The following is a 21,905-nucleotide window of genomic DNA, read 5'->3' as shown; positions in this document are numbered from 1 at the left end:
TTCTCTCTGAACTAGCTAAATACATGGGTCTGAGGTAGAGTTCTTCAGAATTGACGTTGCAACTCTACCGTGAAGTCAGAACCTCTGACTCTTTGACTTGTTTTGTGAATTCTCCGGCCGAAGCTCCAAATAAACCCATCAGTGTTTGCCATCAAAGCTCCAGCTCTCCCCGTGTCTCCTTTGAGTCGGTGACTCCTCCTGCATTGCTACACAGAAGTTTCCCCCACAATACAGAGTGTTTTTAGCTGGCCCTCTACTTTCTTGTGTTTCATTCACTTTTTCCTGGGGAGTTTTGCTTACTCTTTTCCCTCCTCCTTATATTCTTCAGATCAAATGTCAGGTAGTTTGTCACGGTCTGTCTGTGTTGTGTTTTGTATGTTTCTGATTTCCTGTTTTATTTTGAAAAGTGTTCACCCCCTGTCTTGTCTGTTGATTCCTGTCTCTGTGTTTGCCCTCCTGTGTCTGATTTCCTGATTGTGTTCCGAGCCCCAGAAGCCATGCTTTGGGCTCCAGTACCGGCCCCAGCAGCCATGGTTCCGGCCCTGTGTCCTGTTGGCGTTCCGGCCGACACAAGTCCCCTCTGGAGTCCCTTTCCAAGTCCCCTCTCGAGTCTCCTCTCGAGTCCCATCTCAAGTTCCTTCTCAGGTCCCTTCTCGAGTTCCCTCTCAAGTCCACTCTCAAGTCCTCTCTCGAGTTCCCTCTCGAGTTCCCTCTCGAGTTCCCTCTCGAGTCACCTCTCGAGTTCATTCTCGAGTCTCCTCTCAAGTTCATTCTCAAGTCTCCTCTCGAGTCTCCTCTCGAGTCCCTTCTCAGGTACCCTCTCGAGTTCCCTCTCGAGTTCCCTCTCGAGTTCCCTCTCGAGTCACCTCTCGAGTTCATTCTCGAGTCTCCTCTCGAGTTCATTCTCAAGTCTCCTCTCGAGTCCCTTCTCAGGTACCCTCTCGAGTGTCTTCTCGAGTCCCCTCTCGAGTCACCTCTCGAGTTCCCTCTCGAGTCTCCTTTCAAGTCACCTCTCGAGTCTCCTTTTAAGTCCCCTCTGGAGTCCCTTTCCATGTCCCCTCTCGAGTCTCCTCTTACGCCCTCTCTCAAGCCCTCTCTCAAGTCCCCTCTCAAGTCCCTTCTCGAGTCCCCTCTCGAGTTCCCTCTCCAGTCCCATCTCCAGTCCCCTCTCCAGTCCCTATTCAAGTCCCTTCTCTAGTCCCTACTCAAGTCCCTACTCTATGTCCTGTGCCGTTGGGGGTCACGCCGACTACTGTTCTGCCGGGGGTCCTGCCAACCCAATGTCCTGGTCCGCTGGGGGTCCTGCCAACTCTGTGTCCTGTTCCGTTGGGGGTCCCGCCGACTACTGTTCTGCCGGGGGTCCTGCCAACCCCATGCCCTGTTTCGTTGCGGGTCCCGCCGACTACTGTTCTGCCGGGGGTCCTGCCAACCCTATGTCCTGTGCCGTTGGGGATCCAGCCGACACCTGTTTCGTTGGGGGTCCTGCCAACTCCATGTCCTGTTTCGTTGGGGGTCCCGCCGACTACTGTTCTGCCGGGGGTCCTGCCAAACCTATGTCCTGTGCCGTTGGAGGTCCAGTCGACACCTGTCTCGCCGGGGGTCCTGCAGTGCCAACCCAATGTCCTATGCTGTTGGGGGTCCAGCCGACACCTGTTTCGTCGGGGGTCCTGCCAACTCCATGTCCTGTGTTTTCTCCTCCCTCCTCACCTGTGTCTTGTTTGTGTGATTAGTCTTGTGTGCATTTAAGTTCTGGTTTTTCTGTCTGTCATTGTTGGATCCTTGTTTGTCTATGACTGTGTTCACGGGGTAGTGTTCTGTTTGTTCCTATTTAAAACCTTGAAATAAAGGTATTTTCTGTTTATTCTGCATTTGGGTCCTGCCTGCTTCACTCAACCCTAACAGAGTTGGCCACTTGTGGTTTGCTTTCTAAACCAATCAGAGCCATTCTGTTAGTTGGGTACAACTTTGAAGTTCTCTAAAAACAATTAGACTACATGCTAGGTCAGGCAGCTTCACTGATACAAGAGCCTACAGATTTACATTCACAGCTGCTGAGGGTTGATCATTACAGGTGGCTCTGAATCAGGGGTTAGTGAGTTTACTGTTTTGGTAAAATGGTAACTTTAAAGCTTTAACGAATGACCTGAAAAGTTCTGCTGGCACAACTGTCTGTAGACATAAAATTAACCGTCTTATAATTTAATGATATGGCTGAAATAGAATCAGAAAAAGGTTTAGGTAGATTTACACATGATAGGAATTTGCTATGTTGTATACACAGTACAGAAAATGAAGTTGTCAAAAATACAACGATTATTAAAATAAATGTTTAATAAAAAAAGTAAGATACATGTTTATAAGAAATATTAATAAATAAACAAACAACAACATGTGAAGGGTATCATTTAAATTGGAGAAATCTGCAGTTTTATATGAGGTAGTGTTAGAAATGTGAAAAATATATTGTTGGAATGTGCAGTTCATAGTTAAAGGGGTGAAGGGTTTATAGTCAGTGTCAGTGGGGTTAGATGGGCCAACATGGAATAGGTGCTTGCACCATGAGTGTTAGGGCAGTTTGAGTGTTAACCTTGTCAACATTATAATATAATATAGCTCTATTTAATTGACATTCATATTATATTTATAGGTTTAAATAGGTTGTAACTAGGGTACATATTTTAATCACGCAATTAAGAGCTTTGGAAATGGTGGACACAATGCCAAAAAACACATTAAGTGCTAGTTTCAAAACAATCCGCTGGCGAGAATCATAACTATCGTTGAGATGAGTATCCAACAAATCATAGTTTAACTTTAGCTACTTGCACAACAAGTTGAGGCTGTACAAGGTATCTTGCTGAATTAAACCATATATAGTTATAAGCCCTGCTGTTGATGTAATCATTCATTTCATAGAGGAAAACCTTTGTATCAACAACCCTCTATTTCCCAAAAGAGTCTAAATGAATGTCTACAAAACGTATATATTTCCCTTCCTGTCCATTAAATCATCCCTTGAACCCACAGATGCATCTTGTGACCGCTCGGAGGGGTGCTGAACACGAGGTTGGGAATCACTAATCTAGTAAATGTTCAAATGATGATTACCTTTTAACCTTTCATATCTTTCCCCTCCACAAGACCCCTCCGAACACTTCCATTCCTCTCACTCTCTCTAAAGGGAAGTCCTGAGCTCCATTTAGACGTGTAATCCAGTCGGATCAGTCACTTGATCATAAGCTGCTCCCGCTCTCTCCCTTTCTCTCTCTCTCTCTCTCTCTCTCTCTCTCTCTCTCTCTCTCTCTCTCATCTCTCTCTCTCGTCTCTCTCTCTCTTCTCTCTCTCTCTCTCTCTCCTCTCTCTCTCATCCTCTCTCTCTCTCTCTCTCTCTCTCACAACAACACAACACACACACACACACACACACACACACACACACACACACACACACACACACACACACACACACACACACACCACACACCACACACACACACACACACACACACAAGCACAACACACCACACACAACACACACACAACACACACACACACACACACACATACACACACATCTGTCAGTATACAGTAGCATCCTAACCTGTTTAACATTTAATATATGATTGAATATCACGATTTATAACAGAGCCACCCTGTTACAATGTGAAACACACACAACATTCAGTCAGTATTTTACTTTTTGAGTTGTCGGTTTAAAATATATTTAAATGCGTGCACTTGTAGTTCACAGTTGTGTTCATACTATGCTCAAATGTGTGACCGTCACAATACACACACATGCATGCACACACATTCACCCTAATGTTTCGTGCTAGAAGACAGCAGAAAAGCTCCAAAGCCCAAGAATAGATGTGATGAGTGGATGACTTACAGTCACTGCCCTCCAGTGGTGGAAAGTACCGGAGTACATTTTGCATTTAAGAATCATGCTTAAATGACAATTTAACAATTTAAGGACAAGTCCTTAAATTGTTACTCTACTGCATACTACTCGACCACAATTTAAAAAGCAATATTGTACCTTTACTATACTACACTTATCTGACAACCAGTAAGTTTAAATGTACATGCTAAAACATATGAGTTTATAAAAGGCAGCTCATGGTAAAGATAAAAACAATGGTTTTGCTTTTGAACCCTCACAAAAATCAAGTATGTAGTTGAGGTCACATCTTTAGATGCATTTTTCAGATAGATCCCAATTATTGACCAATCACTAACTAAACCCAAATGGTTAAATTGTTTTTAATCAAAATAGTCTATCATTTTAAAACCATCTTTATGACCTGAACGCTGGTAGATCGTGAACATGGTAATCTTTCCAATTGCCTTTTTTTCGTTGTACTGTTCGAAATTAAAAGTTGCTTTCTTAAGGAGAAACGGTGATTACTCTTCTCACCTCTCTGGGCATAAATGTATGTCAGTCTGTGTGGCTTTTCACAGGGGGTTCAAATAGGTTCAGACATATAATAATAAAACTGCACTCAATGAAATGTTTGCAGTTAAACAGCATGGGAGCCCAAACGTCATCCTGTTACACACAGATCAGAAACCAGACAGAGTAACGCTCTCATCTCCACTGCTGTTGCCTCCCTTGGGATTAAGTGATGGCTAAATTATTCATATGAAAAGAGGAAAAATAATTGTTGATGCAGCTAATGATATTATCAGCTGTTATCTAATCGCGTGCAACCTTTTCAGTAAGGGGGAACAGGGTGTGTTCGTTAGAGGTTTGAACATTGACATTTGAAACAGGGAGTGGCCCAAAAGAGGTGGCCTCTGTAATGAGGTCTTGCTGAGAGGATACAGACTTTCTGACATTCTGGTGGTCTTTTTCTAGCGTCTAAGGCTTGTTTGTGTTTGAGTGCTCTGATGACCCTGACCATGAACTCATAATCTACCCTTAACCACCTCTTCAGAAAAGTTTGTATTGTGGACCGGACCGGATAATATAAAGTCACATAATAAAATGGAGCTTATAAAAATAGGCACAACAAGTACATTTAAAAGCTTTTTTAAGGTTGTTCCAAGTAGTATACCGTGTGCTTATCGGGGCAGAGATGTCTTCACTGGCCTCAGTTTGGATTTCAACATATTAGGCACTCTGGAAATGCTGATATCACATAATATGGGATTGGTGGAGGCAATTGGAAAGATTCCCAAGTTCAAGATTTACCAACGTTCACATATTTAGGATGGTTTTAAAATGATAGACTATTTTGATTAAAACTATTTAACCATTTGGGTTTAGTTAAGGAGGCTGGTGTTAAATTCAGGAACAAAACTTGAAGTTGTTGCCTGTTACAAATACCTTGGTATCTGGCTTGATGATTGTCTCACTTTTAAACTTCAGGTCATTAATCTGCTTAAAAAGCTGAGGGTTAGGCTATGTTTCTTTTACAGAAATAAGTCCTGTTTCTCGCTTGAGGCCAGGAAAAGGCTAGTCACTGTGACCTTTTTACCTGTGCTGGACTATGGTGATTTGATGTATATGAATGCACCTGCCAATTGCCTGATCAAGTTAGATGCTGCGTATCACAGCGCGCTAAGATTTGTGACAAACTGTAAAGCATTAACGCATCACTGTACCCTGTATGCAAGGGCTGGTTTGCTTTCACTAACTGTACGGAGGCTCAGTCACTGGTACATTTTTATATACAAAGCCATGTTAGGGAAACTTCCATCCTATATCTGCTCCCTCATCTCACGGCGAATTGTAAGTGGCTACTGCCTGAGATCGCATGCTGTAGTTTTATTAAATGTGCCAGCTGCTAGGACTGTCTTATAGGAAAGACAGCTTTTAGATGCGCAGCGCCACTGTCTTGGAATAGTCTGCAACTGAAATGGAAACTGAGCAATCTGGTGCCACTAAATGTTTTTAAAGCTCGGTTGGATGCTACTCAATCGGAAGCTGTTGGTACCTGTACATGTGGATAGTTATGTACATTGTAATCCCTGTGATGATGATGTAAGATGTCCTTTTGTTGTTCTGTTAATGTTTTTATGTTTCATGTGGAACCTACTTGAGCAGGCCTCCCTTGTAAAAGAGTTCAATGATCTCAATGGGATTTGTCTGGATAAATAAAGGTTTAAAAAAAAAAAAAAGTTAGTGATGGATCAATAAATGGGATCTATCTGAGCTTATAAACTCTTCACAATTGTAGTAACAACATGTTAACATGAAACTGATAATTATGGTATCTCTGACATGCACATTGTCAAACACTTTTGGTGGCTTTGTCTTTTCAGGGAATGCACTTTGAGAGATTTAAACATTGTAATGTGTTGTTTAAATACATGTTTGATATAATGCAATGTAATTGTAGTTATTTTAGAAGATGTGGTTATTTTAGAGAAATACAATCTCTCTTGCAGTCAAACATAATTGAAAATTAAAACACATTACAAAATAATTTTGGATGAGAAGCATGAAAAGAAAATTTTGAATTAAATGTTATTCACCCAAACAATACATTGACAAATATTCCGAGAGTTACATCATCAAAACGCTTTTCCAACACTTAATGGCCTTTAGAGTTGATCTGTTTTGAGTTTATGGTTACATAACACATACATTTCTGAAGCATTGTTTTGATGGCACAGCTATGAGGGATTAACTCTATCACACTGAAAGTAAATCAAGTCACTTTAGACAGCTTTAATGCAAGGAAACCCGTAGCAGTAGGCCTAGAAAATAGTCCCATGGGATGGGATACAATTACAACAATGCAGTTGCAATTTTTGAGCAAACTTGTAAAGTTGTTTTAAAAAGTCTACAAGCCCTACTTATATCAGCTTGGCAGCCTATCATGATAAGGAATTTTGACAGGCTTAAAAAGATGGTAAAAAAAACCTGAATAGATTTTCTATGTTTTTATCCTTCACTACATCTGTGTGAGTGGCTGCATCAGGAGCCCTCTGTCTCTCTCTCTCTGGTCACATTGCGCGTATGTTGCGTATCAGACTCAAAGTGTTTGTTGTCGCCTGCCAGCAGCTGACAGCAGCAGATCAGACCGAGGACAGAGGAATGGCCTCTGAACGCGATGAATCCAACTCAACCAGAAATCTGACCAACCAGTTCGTGCAGCCCGCGTGGCGCATCGCGCTGTGGTCGGTGGCTTACAGCACGGTCCTGTTGGTGGCAGTTTTCGGAAACTTGATAGTGATTTGGATTATTTTGGCACACAAGCGAATGAGAACTGTCACCAACTATTTCCTGCTGAACTTAGCTTTCTCTGATGTCTCCATGGCTGCCTTCAACACCCTCATCAACTTCATCTACGCGGCGCACGGAGAGTGGTACTTTGGAGAGGTTTACTGCAGGTTTCACAACTTCTTCCCGGTCACTGCTGTGTTCGCCAGCATCTACTCAATGACCGCGATAGCCATCGACAGGTATGGGGGAACATATGATATACCAACAGCAGGCAATGCAAGTGATATTTATGTCTTGATCATATATCATAACTTGTTTTCTATTTCCATTTAGTGTTTGCATTACAGATTATGTTACGCATTTACATTCCACAGTAATTTGGTAAATAAACAAACATTTGGGTACTTTTACTTTTACTTTATATAAGAATATCTATATCAATATATAGATATATGTAAATGATTGCATTATGAATAATAATTAAAGGCATTGTTACCTCTCTATGAAGGATGAATTGCTCTGACCATTAAATCTCTTGCTTCTGTGTTTTTACTTTATAACGGTCTAGTATTTAATTGAGAAAACCTTTGCTTTAATCAGTTACGTGATAAACAGTGAAGAGTTATTAAACAAATAAGGAAGGATCACCTAATACAATATTTACTTGAAAATCATCTTAGCAATACATTGAGTGAATCAGAGAATACTATGCACAATGTGTTGCCTAATATTTGAAATGACTAAAAGTCCCATATCCTAAGGCTGGGCTTTTCTGGGATTTTAAGAATTGAAGGGCAGCAATGCTTTTGCCATCATGACCCTTTGACTTTGGAACGACCCACCTCAGCTGATAAGGGTCACAGAACGAGAAACCTCTTCTTAAAACCCATTTCCTGTAGACTTTCATGTGTGTGCAGTCATAACTCAAGAGGACGCTGTGACCTCTGACCTGCAGGTACATGGCCCTAATCCACCCTCTGAAGCCCCGTCTGTCGGCGAAGGCCACCACAGGAGTTATCGTGTGTATCTGGAGTCTGGCCGTGGTTCTGGCCTTCCCTCTCTGCTACTTCTCCACCACGCGGGCTCTGCCCCGCAGGACCCTCTGCTACGTGGCCTGGCCCCGCATGGCGGACGACCCCTTCATGTGAGAACACTAAACTCACTGACGAACCCTCTAGCTGATGTCAAGCTTCATCATCATAATCATAACCAAGCAGGGCTTATCATGTTTCTTATATGGCAATTTCTCTGTGCATCATTAACTCCAAATATGTGCTTGTCGTCCCCTTTTCATCCTGCTAGTCATTGTCAAATCAATTAAAAATAAATACTAGATTTTGTGTTTCTGCTCTTTTGCAGGTATCATATCATAGTGACAGTTCTGGTGTACGTGCTGCCCTTAGTGGTGATGGGCATCACTTACACCATCGTAGGTGTGACTCTGTGGGGAGGGGAGATCCCAGGAGACTCATCTGATAACTACCACAGACAGCTCATCGCTAAAAGGAAGGTAAACGCACATTTCTTTAATGCATTCACACTTTTTATTTACACTTTTTCTTCTGTGTGTCTTCGGGTGGAAGCAAGAAGGGGTATTTGTAGGCATATTATGTAGGTTACTTCTCAAGTTTAAAATGATGTATCAAGACAAAATTGTTCTTTACCATCTGAAATGAAAGGAAAATTAAATGTTGTATAAAATGTGTGATAAAATATGTATGGAGATGAAGGAATTGGTTGTAAAGCAGGGGTGTCAAACTCAAGGCCCGGGGGCCAAATCCGGCCCGTGACTTCATTTTCTGTGGCCCCACAAGGGCTTGCAAAGAATATAATATGTTTATTATACGGTTACATGATGATTTACAGAAGCACGTTGCCCACAGACTACATGTCCCACAATGCATCTCAAATTAGACTTATTTCTTCTAAATATGCTTTTTTTCTTAGAATGTGCCCTTTTCTCAGAATTTGACTCTTTTTTTTTAAATGTTACATTTTCTTTTAAATGTCACTTCTGTTTTTCGATTTTGACTTTTTTTCCAGTTTTTCTTTTAAATCATTTTGTGACATTCTCACTGAAGAGACTTGCAATTATTTGCCCCAGACTTCTGCTTTCAGACGTAGTTAATTATGAAGTTATTACCCTATCAGATAATAATCCAATGCAGAGGCAATAATGTAATATAATTAGGGCTGTCTGTCGATTAAAATATTTAATCGCGATTAATCGCATGATTGTCCATAGTTAATCGCGATTAATCGCACATTTTTTATCTGTTCTAAATGTACCTTAGAGGAATATTTTTCAAGTTTTTAATACTCTTATCAACATATGAGTGGACAAATATGCTTTATGCTAATGTTTATTATCATTTGAACAATGACAAATATTCTCATGAATGTTAAATACAACAACCTCTGAACATTACAAATATTCGCCTCAATTCAACCTGGAACCTCTCATACAATACAAATGGTGCGTGTGTGTGTGTGTGTGTGTGTGTGTGTGTGTGTGTGTGTGTGTGTGTGTGTGTGTGTGTGTTGGATCGTTGGAGCTATGTGCAACTCAAGGCATATGCTCGAACGGGAGCTGCCTGGACGCTGCAATCATGTTGCGCACTATCCGTGCTGAGTGTGCTGACTTTTCGTACAATGTCCCACTGTCTGGCTTCCTGCATAAAGTCAAGTGCTCGGCGCAGTTGTGGCGAAATGTCGCTCCTCTGTTTTCATTTAAACAGCTCCATATCCGTTAGCGCAGCTAGCTAGCACCAGATGCTAACAACAACAATGCACGTAAGGTCTCTCTCTCGCTCGCTCGGGCCACACATACACACACCCTCCCGGTCCTCACAATAGCCTGCCGGTGAGCGTGGAAATGTGGTCTGCCACAAGCGGGCGACAGGAGCGGGGCTGTCAGCATCAGCTTGTAGATGGTATTTTAAACTCGATGCGCTCTGAAACTACGGGGCGGCCGAGGGAAAAAAATACACATGCGTTAATCGCGTTAAAATAATTAGTGGTGTTATTTTTTTTTTGCGTTAACGCGTTATTAACGCGTTAACTTGACAGCCCTAAATATAATACATTATTTGATATATATATATAAATTACAACCGGCCCTTTGAGTGCAACCATAATGCTTATGTGGCCCGCGATTAAATTGAGTTTGACACCCCTGTTGTAAAGCATTCACACTGAGAGCCTTTACATAAAAAATAAAAGTAAGCAAACATTTGACGATAAAGATAAACGTCAGTAGGCTAGGAAATATTGGTTGTCTTTATTTAAAAAATAGTGAGAAGAAAGAAACCGTTTTTCAATCAATTCTTAACCCTAAACCAACAAATAACAACCATCAGATCGACGTGTTATATCTCAACCAAAATCTTAAATGTAGCATCAGCAACTAAATGCAAATCTGCTGCAGGGTGAGAAAACACTGGCTCACTTACAGCGTCCATCAGGAAAATGTGTCATGTGGAGCTGCAGGGCACAGAGTTCAGTGAATGTGCAAACTGAGAACACTACCTCAGAACAGTTAGAACTATACTTGTCATTTTTAATATTGACTTCTGAAAACATGTTATCCAATTGTCTAGATTTAGAATGCATCCAGAGGATCATATCCCAGTGTAGCTCATCATCAGCCAGACTTTGCAGCAGCTACTGTGAGAGAGGAGGAGGGGGGGATTAAGGTCATCACAGCTGTCATGATAAGCATCTATATATAAGACAGCCGCAGGATTATCACCCAACACTATACAGAAATACAGAATGTATTGATAAATTAGAAATTCTGCAGGTATAACTGCCGGATTAGTGAGCAGACAGTTTCAGGACAAGGGGATTATTCAGTGACAAACAATGTTTTGGATTAAAAAACGCAAATAATTAGTTTGCATTTTTTTCTCGATAATATCAAAATTACAATCAATTTAACTTAATACACCTTTTTTTGTATTTGTGAAATACATGTTAGATGAGAAACAAACTACAAAAACAAATTACTTTAAAAAAAGTTGTATTGTTAAGGTTTTTTTAGCATCACTATACCACAAATATTCATTATGCAGAAATCGAGACAGCAACAGGTGCAAGTTGCCATTCAAAATCTTTTCCAGGGCTTTATAGAAAAACAGAAATCATCAGAGGCTCATATTGCTGGCCAATTTGAGCGGTGGGAGATAAAAGAGATCTATAAATGTCAGGAGACAAAGGTTTCAAGACAATGTCGTGCTTGATTCAAAGGCCTGTGCTGACAAGATGCCATTTGGGCTGGAGATAAGAGGAAGTTGCTCTCATCTCCGTCCCCCAGATGAGCCTCTGCTGATGCTGTAATGGCCTCCTGCTCTCTCATCTGTCACACCTGGAACCTGCCGGGTCCGATGCGTCATCACCAACCTTTCTCTCTCTTCCGTTGAATGGAAACGTTATTGGGATCAGAATGAAGGAGAACGGACAACATGCTCCCTACTTCAGAGACAATTTGCATATTTATCCTATTCAAAACCACAGTGAAATGACATTTAGAGAGTTTTTCTTCCTTGATGTTTCTCCAGTTGAAAGGGTATATTAACCTCAGGGACGATTCGTCATTTTTTAAAGCTTTCTTCTTTTCATTCAGTGTGAAAAAATATGGATCATTTAAAAGCTGCACCAATCAAATGTTAATAACAATAAAGTACCCTTTGGAAGACATCCTTTGAAGTGACAGGAAATTACCAGGCAACTCTATCGAAGCTCTGCTGCCGTTCTGCTCCTTTTGACAGCCTGCAACTTTTCAGTTTTACTTCAGATCACATCCACACTAAGCACAATTTAGTTGTTAACATCGGATTTGATTTCCTCTCTGTTTTAACTTTATGCCTCAACTATAACAGCCTTGCCTGATAATTGCGCTTTTCCCAAACAGCCTATAGAATATATAATCAGTTTGTTGTTTCAATGCAAACAGGGTAAACCTGAGCTGCAGTTGTTCAGTTTGAATGCTGAGGAGAGTTCTTGAAATGTTGAGTTACTAGTAATTTCCCTCCTTCCTCTTCCAGGTGGTAAAGATGATGATCATCGTAGTCGTGACCTTTGCCCTCTGCTGGCTGCCCTATCACGTCTACTTCATGGTGACGGGTCTCAACAAGCGTCTGAGCAGGTGGAAGTACATCCAGCAGGTTTACCTGTCTGTGCTGTGGCTGGCAATGAGCTCGACTATGTACAACCCCATCATCTACTGCTGCCTCAACAGCAGGTGAGTGCAAATAAGTCTCCACAACAACCCAGGAACTGTTCCCATAAACTGCAGTGTGATTACATGTCGGGGTGATTTGGGTGCAGGTTTCGGGCCGGCTTCAAGAGGGCTTTCTGCTGGTGTCCCTTTGTCCACGTTTCGAGCTACGATGAGCTGGAGCTCCGAAACACAAGACTTGGACCGGGTCGCCAGAGCACCGTGTGCACCCTCTCTCGGGTGGACCCCAGCATCCTCAGCAAAAAGAAGAGCACCTGTCTCAGACTCAACTCTGAGCCCAGTCATAAAGACAGTTAGTTTTCTCCACTCGACACAATGCAGCTCAACAGGTTTAATAGGCACATTACTTTGAGATAGAAAATGCTGATTGGACTGTATTTGGTTTACTTATAGAGCTGATCATTTCAAATGATTTACTTAACTCAGTTGTGGTGAACGCCTCAAACTGTTTTAGCTGTGAGACATGTCTCCCCGATCATTTGACCCGTTTATCAACAGCTGCAGCAGTTTGTGTGACACACTGGAAGCATTAAAGCACTCAGACATAACACACATACATTTGGATTAAGTGTAACCAACTCTTTCAAGGGATATTTCATTTTTTCACTATCTTTGTAAAGCGACTTTGAGCACCTGTAAAAGCGCTAACAAAATAAATCTATTATTATTATTATTATATTATTATCAAGTATAAACCCTCCTTAAAACTGCAGAAGTCGTGCAAAGGAACTGCTTAATGCGTATTCAGCATAACTTCAATGGTGCTAATTTGCCAAAATGTAAAAAAATCTGCTGGTAAAATATCCTACTGAGTTCAATTTCATTCAATAGTCACACAGTACATCTCTTTATTATTTATTTATTTATATAAAAATGTTCAAACATAAAAAATGTATTCATTTAGATATCTAACACATCACAATGATAATACTATTTATTTAATGTTAAACGAGATGCTTTAATATAACATGGAAGTATGTGCATTTGGTATAATGCTCTACTCATGGTATGCGTGTATTTAATGCCTTCAGACAGTTACTCAGTGGATTGAATGAACTGTAGGGTCGGTATTAATGCTGCTTACATCGTTATAATGCCCTGGAATCCATTAAAGTGACTGACTCAAATGATCCCGGTTGGATTTAAATTCACAAGTGCTTGTTGCTGTATTTGTTGTTTGTCGTAGAAAGTGTGTGCCATTTAAGCCAAGTTCAAATCCACTTGTCCTGTACTGTAGTTCACTCAACTCAGTAAGAGTTACTTGTTGTATATAATAAGTGTATGTACAGTATGTGTTCTGATGTTCGGTGTAGACTTAAACACACATTTGACACACACACAAAGTAAATATAGCCTTTACGGTACATTTGTGTTTTGGTGTTGTTTTAGTGCTGTAAAAACAGAAAACCAGATTATTTAAAGTTACTTACAGTTTGAATAGTCCGTTCATCACTCAACACAGATCTCTGCAGCTGCTCTTACTTTGTTCCACTTGAAATGTTTGGTATTAATATGGGTGCAGCTATAAGGATTACATTCACCACAACTCTTCATCATCATTTTTATTGTTTTCATCTTAAAAAGAAACAACCATTACATTTCACATGTAAAGCCACAAAAAAAGATGAAAAGTCTGTTCTCTGAAAAATACAAATGTAATTTGGAAAAAGGCATGCTGGGAAGTCTTCTATAAAAACATATATTCACATTGAGTCAATGATAAAACATGAGTTGATTCCTTTGTTGATTGGTTTGTGTGTGATGCTTCACAATGTGTCCGTTCTATTGGTGAGCAGTTTTGTCTTTATTTGTAATTCTTGCAGAAAGAAACGACTGCATGACTTTAAATTACAATTGACTATGTGGTGATTTTAAAGGACATTTGGTTGGGTTTCTAGGTCAAATTGCATAAGGCCACTTTACTGTATAGGCCAGGATCCAGACAATCCACAGTTTTCAAACTGCTGTAAGTGTAGTTGTCACATGGAAAGATTCTCAAAGGTGAATGTATAAAAGGTTGTAACAAGTTTTGAGAGAATAGAAGAGCAATTCAACCAGTATATGTGTTTATATAAAGCTCAACTCATCTTAAAGCCCCCCTCCCCTCTCTCTACTGCACACACACTAACACACATTTAAAATATCCACAAAAAATAACTACAAAAAAGCAGAGGTCTCATCAGAGAGTATATCATTCTGCTGATATGCATGAAGAAAATGTTTTGGTAGTAATAAAGAAAAACTGAAATTACTGTATTTTTTGCAAGCAACTACAAAAGCCTACGCGACATTAACTGTCAGCATTTCAACCACACAGATGGTTTGTTGTTCGTCTTCAAACAAAGCAGCGTTTTGTGTTTTAGTAACTCCCAATGCAATCTGAGTTGCTGATTACTTTTTCATCTGTCTAGTTAAAGAAAAAAAGAGAGAAAGTCATGAGCATCAACACAAGCCACTGGCTGAAGACATCAGCTGGGGACCTAGAGAGAGATGGAGACAAAGAGAGAGTGATGAATATGCTGGGTAATATTGTTATGTCTAAATATCTTAGAGACCGGGAAAATATATTTTTCCCAACCAGTTTCTCTACAAGCGAGAAGGCATACACACAAATCTAAATGTCTGACAATCGTTTAACAGTTTTGGATATTCCAGAGATTTTATTTAACAGATTTCTGGAATTGTTGTTTCCTCTGTGCTCTTCTTCCTGGTATGAAGTGAACAGGGTTAAGCTTTTGAGCCTCAATCAGGAAACAGCAACATTATAATCAAAATCCAACGTTGGGGGGGTTGTTACAAGCCCCCAGGAAAGGCCCTGAGCCTTAAAAAACAATGTTGGTGGTGAGCAAACTGTGAAATTACAACCTCAACAACTTTCGTACCATTTACAACATTCGGCCCTAAAATATTTCGACACTTAGAATTAATTTGTAAATAAGTGAATGATAAATTGTTTTGTGATGAATAAAGATTACTTAAAAAAACATTATTTAATCATTAGGTCCCAATGTTGTGAAATGCACTAAGGACTGTTTGAATGAACACTAATGCTCTAAGGGTTAATAGTTTTCTTTATACATGCGTGGGTAATTAGTTAATGTCACCACTTTCAATCCAATCTGGTCGTAAATAATCCCCTAACTCCTCTGTATTTTTTGGTGAACAAATAGTTTAGATGTTTTTTTTATTTTCAGATAAAGGGAATTATTATGGACATTGAATAATGTAGTAAGTTGTTCCTGCACATGCTCCCTCCAACACCCCCCCCCCCCCATTTGTAGGTTGTCGTCTGTCAAAATAAATAAATAATTGACACTGAAAATGCAACAGAAAAGGGACAGCTATTAGATATTTTTGAAAATTATGAATATTGTCAAAGACTGTCAAAGAGCAATGTATGTGGCTGTATGCATTTTTACATTATTGTAAACATTATTGTTCACCAATTTAATCATGACCTATTGTTTGCTTAAAACATTAGCATTTACATATGTTTTTTTCTTTTTTTCTAAGAACCTCTTCGTCTTAACACTCCCTGCCCAAACCTTTACCTCTGCTCACACAGGCTGTAAGTTTGACTATCGAGGGTTAAACTCCTCTTCTAAGTTTGGTTATTGCATATTTGCTCATTTTCAAATGTATATAAGGATGAGAATGCTGTTAAATGTACATGAGGCCAGATACAACGATGTGGTCTTTTGAGTTATTTCACATATTAGACGCCAAGTAATATTTCATGAATTATTCATAATTCTGTAACATTTATAGATGAAACAACGTTTTGATTAAGGAGCATTTTGAATTCATTATTATTTAATCACTCTTACTTATTGTGGGATTGAGCAAAACATACAATATTTTAATCCAAAAAATGTCTTACCGTGACAGACAGTAACAGTTGTGTGTGCTTTGCAGGGATGAGTGTGTCAAAACGATTGCAGTGTAGTCAGAATCATTATCCTCATCATTTATTTCCTTTGCTGCACCCACAGTAAACACTTCCGCCGGAGATAAGAGGGCCATGTCCGTGTCTTCACTGCAAATGTTGTTTCCCAGTTTCATGAAGAAGCAAGAAGTGATATTAAAGACGACCAGCCCATCAAAATCCTTCATTCTCTTCATTGAACTGTAGCTTGACCAAACTTTGGTGAATTTTCCAAATCTCACTTTTGAGCCCTGTTGTGCTGTGTATTTCTCTCTGATAATATGCACAGTCTCACACTTATTTGGATGCAGCAGCGACATTGAATCCATGAGCAGGAAGTGAAGCGACTTGTAATGGAACTGGCTTTCATAGGTACTAACATTTCCCATTGTCTGTACTGCATTGTCAAAAGTCTTGGAAAAATCTTCATCCCCTTCAACATATGCCAAAAGTGCAGCCATATGTTCTTTTGTTCCTCCAGGGATCGGCTTTGAACACGGACTAGTTGTGCTCCATGCTTTCTGGAATCCCTCACTGCTGTTTAGCTCCTGCTTTAGGAGCCCAGAGTGGACAAACTTCTCCAAGGCCTCTTTACGGCATCCATTGTACATGTCGTCTATGGCATCTGGGGCCATGTCCAGTGTTGCGCTCTCTGCAGTCACCTTTATTGAGTATGGAGTTTAAAATATAGATAGAGAGGAGAATATTATTATTTTATTCTAACATAACATCACAACAGGTTTTGATGGCTATTAGTAAGATCAATAAAACTTACTTTGTAGAAGAGAGCTGTGAAAACAATTGAGGCTAGAAGCATTTTTCTTCTGTTGCACATTTTGAATGCCTTTTCCCGTGTACTGTCTGCGCAGAATGCTGAAACAGAAATCCCAGAAAAGCTTTGCAGGACCAAACTTGAACAGAAAGTTGTACACAGTCCAACAATGGGATGATCTATCTTGTTGCTCCAATACTTTGTTTGGACAAGCCTACCATCCTAGATCTACCATTAACAGTTTTCCTCCCTATAGGAAAAAAGCACCCTAGATAACAAGAAAGTTTGCAACCCTAAAATGAAAAGAAAATATTGAAAGACACATACCTTAAGATAGGCAAATTAATTTATTGGAACCAAAATCACGTCTTGTTTCATCGAACTGCAGGGGAGTGATAATTCTCTGCAGAACAATGTCTCTGGTGAAGTCAAAACGTATCAGGCTGAGCAACGCCTTTTCCTTTCCTGTGGAAGGAAATAACATGCTATTCAGATCGCTGATGTCGAGCTATTCCTTCTGTTAGAGCTACTGAATTACAGAAGTGAGCACTTTCTGATGAAAAACAAAAAGAAACAACAGAAACAAATATATAAATAGTTCAGCCTACAAATGGCTAAAGCTGGATGGTTATATTTTATTTTTACAAACACATTTGAATTGATAAACTGTAAATTGTTCCTATAGGTTCCCCTTTTCTAACATGCGGTCCAGTTTACCTATAGCTTGACTGGAAACAAATTACTTGCATTAAGCTTTCACTTGCTGTATTCAGTAAGGAATGAATGCATACATGCTCTACTGAATGTAAAAGTAGAATAACCTTTAATAAATTATAAATAAACTTGCCTTTAAATGAAATCTTTAAAATGTAGTGAAACAAGTTTTGATGAACAAAAAAGACAATTGCATACTCTTCTGTTGACAAATTTAAGTAACTGTTCTCACTGCACAAACACTTACCTGAACATACTGTTCATGCTGTTTTCATTGGTGCTCCCCCGAGACAGTCAGCACTTGCTACTTGGAAAAGTTTGTTCCTCCTACTTCCTTCCTTCCTCCCCTCCCTGCTGGCACAGAAAGAAGTAGAAGCTCGCGTGACAGCACTTTTGTAATTCTAAAAAATGCTCTTATCTTATCACCAAGATAATGTGTGTGTGTGTGTGTGTGTGTGTGTGTGTGTGTGTGTGTGTGTGTGTGTGTGTGTGTGTGTGTGTGTGTGTGTGTGTGTGTGTGTGTGTGTGTGTGTGTGTGTGTGTGTGCGTGCGTGCGTGTGTGTGTGTTTAGTTTTAAGGTGCCCACAATAGCAATAATAGGCATAGTTAAAAAGTATCCATGAAGAGAATTAAACACATCCAACAGCCTAGTTGGTGTAATGTTGACATGTTATAAGCTTCAGGTATGACCAATAAAATAACAACTCTTTAACCCTTTAACTGCCAGCACCACCATTTGGTAGAGCACATTTTGTGTCTTGATATCTTGTTGAAAAAGAAAAAAAAAAGTTGAACTCCATCTGATTCAGCCAGCTCTACCCTTTGGTTGACATGTTATGCACAAAACAACCTCTAGATGTCACTGTGGTTCGAACAGAAAGCCCTTCAGCTAGCTTCTTCTGAGGAAGTTGGCAATGCTAAAAATCACTGCTGAAGAAATCACTCTTTTTGGTCAACTTTTGTAAGGTAACTATATCCTTTTTGACATATTTTAGTGGCAGGGCACTGACTGAACATAATTAGATAACTTGATGCACAAAAAAAGTTTTAACAAGGGTGTAATTATTTTTTTGAAAATATGCTCAACCAATCGGTCGAATTGGCCTTTTATGGTAAACTATGGGCTCAGAACAGTCTCATAATACACACATGCGCACAGAAGGATTCACACGTGTATTTCATGATCTGCAAAAGGATTCACACTTGTATTTCCGGATCCACACTTGTGTTTTTCAATGCACACACAAATGTATTCCGTTTCATATACATGTAAATAAAATCCAAATACAGAAAAAAGTTTTACATGTGTATTTTTGATCCTCACATATTTGTTTTCCGTTTAAATCCCCTAAACCTGCAAACACAAACAGCTTTCTGTGCACGGATCGCTGTGCATTCGTGTGTGTTTTTTTTTAGACTCCCCTGACGGTCAGCCGATTCGTACTTGTAATTATTTCTATCTATAGCCAATCAGATGTCTCCTCAATTCTAAGCCAATCACATGAGCGCGCCCCCACGAGGGTAGATTTCTTGCGTTCATGACGTAGCGCTTCATGTACGCATTTTGCGCAGTCCGGAGCTGACAGCTCCATGGAGCCTGCCTGCAGGCGCTAATCTCAGGACACCCTCCACTCTCAGTACAGCGCCACTTTCCGAACAGGAAATGCACGCAAATACAAGCCTTTATATTATTAAGGCAGGGTTGCCAACTCTCACGCATCTGGCGTGTGACACACGCTTTCACTCTCAATCTCACGCTCTCACGCTGCCCAAACTATTCTCACGCCAAAAACAAGAATACCGAAGACTAGAAACGGTTTTGAAAACTTTTGTCACGTAGTGATCGTCTTCTCAATAGAACATATTTGATAATGTCTTCTGGCCAATCAGAATCAAGATAACGGCGTGGTGTTGTTCCAGGAAGTCCCGACGGAGAATACTTTTGCTGTAGTACATCTCTATACATCGATACAACATTACGTGTTGATAGAAATCAACACGTAATGAAATAAGACCCCACGGTTTGATGATTGATAGGTGCAGGGACGGGCACAGGTACGGGCTAATGTTGCCAGGGCAACGGCCCGTTTGGCCTTTTTGGCTGACCTGCCCCTCTGGAGAGAGCGAGAGTTTATTTTAATTTTTTCTGTTGTGGCCGAATCAACATGATCGAGGATCTCATTGTTTGACCTTAAGGGATATAGGCCTACACTGTGGCCCTAAAGCAACTGCTCCATTATCTGTATCAAATGCAGACATTGATGCCACCAAATGTCAAAATAAAAATAGAAAGTAGGCTACTACAAATAAACTGGAATTAATTTACATCTTAAATTATGAATATATATACACAAAAAAAGGTTTACAAATATCCAACCTTCAAATTGCTTTTTTAAATCAACACTGCTCTGCACACTTGCTAAAGAACATTTGTCTGGAAATCTCAATTCATTTGTAGGGCTGCGTGAGTATGGCCAAAAGTATGGGAGTAAATCTCACTGTAATCTATTTAATCATCACCAAATTCTGTGTTATTATGACCGATCATAACTCAGCTTTATGCAGACATATTTAGCATGGTGTACAGGGCCGCTTCTTGGCATAGGCGACATAGGCGGTCGCCTAGGGCGTCAGATCTGGGGGGGGAGGCGCTGCGCTGGCAGCTCTGGGAGGGAAAAAAACATTTTTACTGTTTGCGCTCATCCTAATTTTCGGCCTTGATGTAACAGCATTCATAATTAAGTCAAGGTAACACCCTTTTCACCCCGGTTACACTTTTCATTTGCCCTGTACGATGGGCGCTGTAAGTGATGAAAGTGGGGGGTGTTGGCTTATCAGGCGTCCGCAGCTCACAGCCAAAGTGGGTGTGGGATCGAGCGAGAGAGATAAATGCAATTTATGTAAACAAATATTTCCGAGGCACTCTTTTATAATTATTGGGATAAACAGGTTTGAAATCATTTCAATGTATACTATAGGACAGAAAACCAAAAATATCGTTTAAAACTTGAGAGATACAAAAATATGCATAAATAAACGTTAACTAGGTAAAATAAGATATGAATGAAAAACAAAAATAAAATAAGTTGCATTTATTTGCTATTGGCTATGATAGGTTATTGGTTATGTTCACATACTTATTTGATTATTAAAATGTAAACCAATCTTTTTCATATGGGTGTTTTACGGCCCGTCCACACAGCAGCGTGCGTTGAAAGCTTCACCATTCACTTTGAATGGGGTGACGTCACTTTGCTGGCGTGGCTCGCTGCAAAAGTTGAGCAATGTTCAAGTTTTGAAGCCTCTGCAGAATCGTCAGCCAATCGAATCATATGCCAGTACAAGCTCTAGCCAATCAAACCGCTGCTTGCATGTCAGGGGCGGGAGATTCATGTGATTGGTTGTTGGTCGAGTTTCAGACACGCCCGCCGGCAAGCTTCAACGCACGCCGCTGTGTGGACGGGCCGTTAGAGTTGTACTCTAGTAATGTGTGCTCTAAGTGCACCAGATTGAAGCATTTTACTTTAAATGTTCAAACATTTCTTCCCGGGGGGGCATACCCCCGGACCCCCCTAGAGGATGTGATGTCCTCACCCCAATTAAAACATGTTCATATAATACTGAATACAGTTGAAGCCTTTGATGTATATGACTTATGTCAATACGTTTCTGTTTTTGTAGTGCATTGGTCTTTTGTAGAGATTTTTCATTTATTTTTTATATATTCTATTGTGTATTCCTTGGATACTTTTATTTGTTCTACTGAACGATTTTCTGGCAGGGGGGGGTGCCAGCTAAAATCTCGCCTAGGGCAGCAAATTGGTTAGAACCGGCCCTGATGGTGTAGGAAATGGGCTCCGTGTTACAAGACGGGTCGGGGGTTTGGCGGTACCACTGCAGACTCTCTGCACACACACACACACACACCGCTGCAGACTCTCTGCACGAAGGAGCCACGGTGCTGCAGCTCCTGATCGGAGCAGAGACACACGTTCACTAAGCGGAAAAACGATATCCTGTCACAGAGATCTGCTATTTTAAATTTTAAAGTCAACACATATCGACCCTAAATAAAGTC

General features: G+C 40.3%; 2 protein-coding genes across 3 annotated transcripts; one reads left to right on the top strand and one right to left on the bottom strand.

The window, feature by feature from the left end:
* Positions 1-7,045: 7,045 nt before the first annotated feature.
* Positions 7,046-14,159, top strand: tacr3l (tachykinin receptor 3-like). Its single transcript, XM_034203114.1, has 5 exons — positions 7,046-7,416; positions 8,133-8,321; positions 8,537-8,687; positions 12,223-12,419; positions 12,506-14,159. The coding sequence occupies exons 1-5, from the start codon at positions 7,049-7,051 to the stop codon at positions 12,711-12,713; spliced, it is 1,113 nt and encodes a 370-aa protein (XP_034059005.1). The 5' UTR covers positions 7,046-7,048; the 3' UTR covers positions 12,714-14,159.
* Positions 13,964-18,183, bottom strand: si:ch211-145b13.6 (erythroblast NAD(P)(+)--arginine ADP-ribosyltransferase). 2 transcript variants are annotated; one of them, XM_034203115.1, is made up of 5 exons: positions 18,075-18,183; positions 17,441-17,578; positions 17,117-17,214; positions 16,297-17,003; positions 13,964-14,896 (listed from the first exon to the last, which is right to left on the bottom strand). In XM_034203115.1, the coding sequence occupies exons 3-5, from the start codon at positions 17,174-17,176 to the stop codon at positions 14,824-14,826; spliced, it is 840 nt and encodes a 279-aa protein (XP_034059006.1). In that variant the 5' UTR covers positions 17,177-17,214; positions 17,441-17,578; positions 18,075-18,183; the 3' UTR covers positions 13,964-14,823. The 2 variants fall into 2 exon arrangements, with proteins under 2 accessions (XP_034059006.1, XP_034059007.1); XM_034203116.1 differs by lacking the exon at positions 18,075-18,183 and adding an exon at positions 17,961-17,977.
* Between the last annotated feature and the right edge of the window lie 3,722 nt (positions 18,184-21,905).

Source organism: Gymnodraco acuticeps, unplaced genomic scaffold (assembly GCF_902827175.1).
Source record: "Gymnodraco acuticeps unplaced genomic scaffold, fGymAcu1.1, whole genome shotgun sequence".
Classification (NCBI taxonomy): Eukaryota; Metazoa; Chordata; class Actinopteri; order Perciformes; family Bathydraconidae; genus Gymnodraco; species Gymnodraco acuticeps.
Note: the sequence above shows the minus strand (reverse complement) of the source record. Positions and strands in the feature narration are given on the sequence as shown.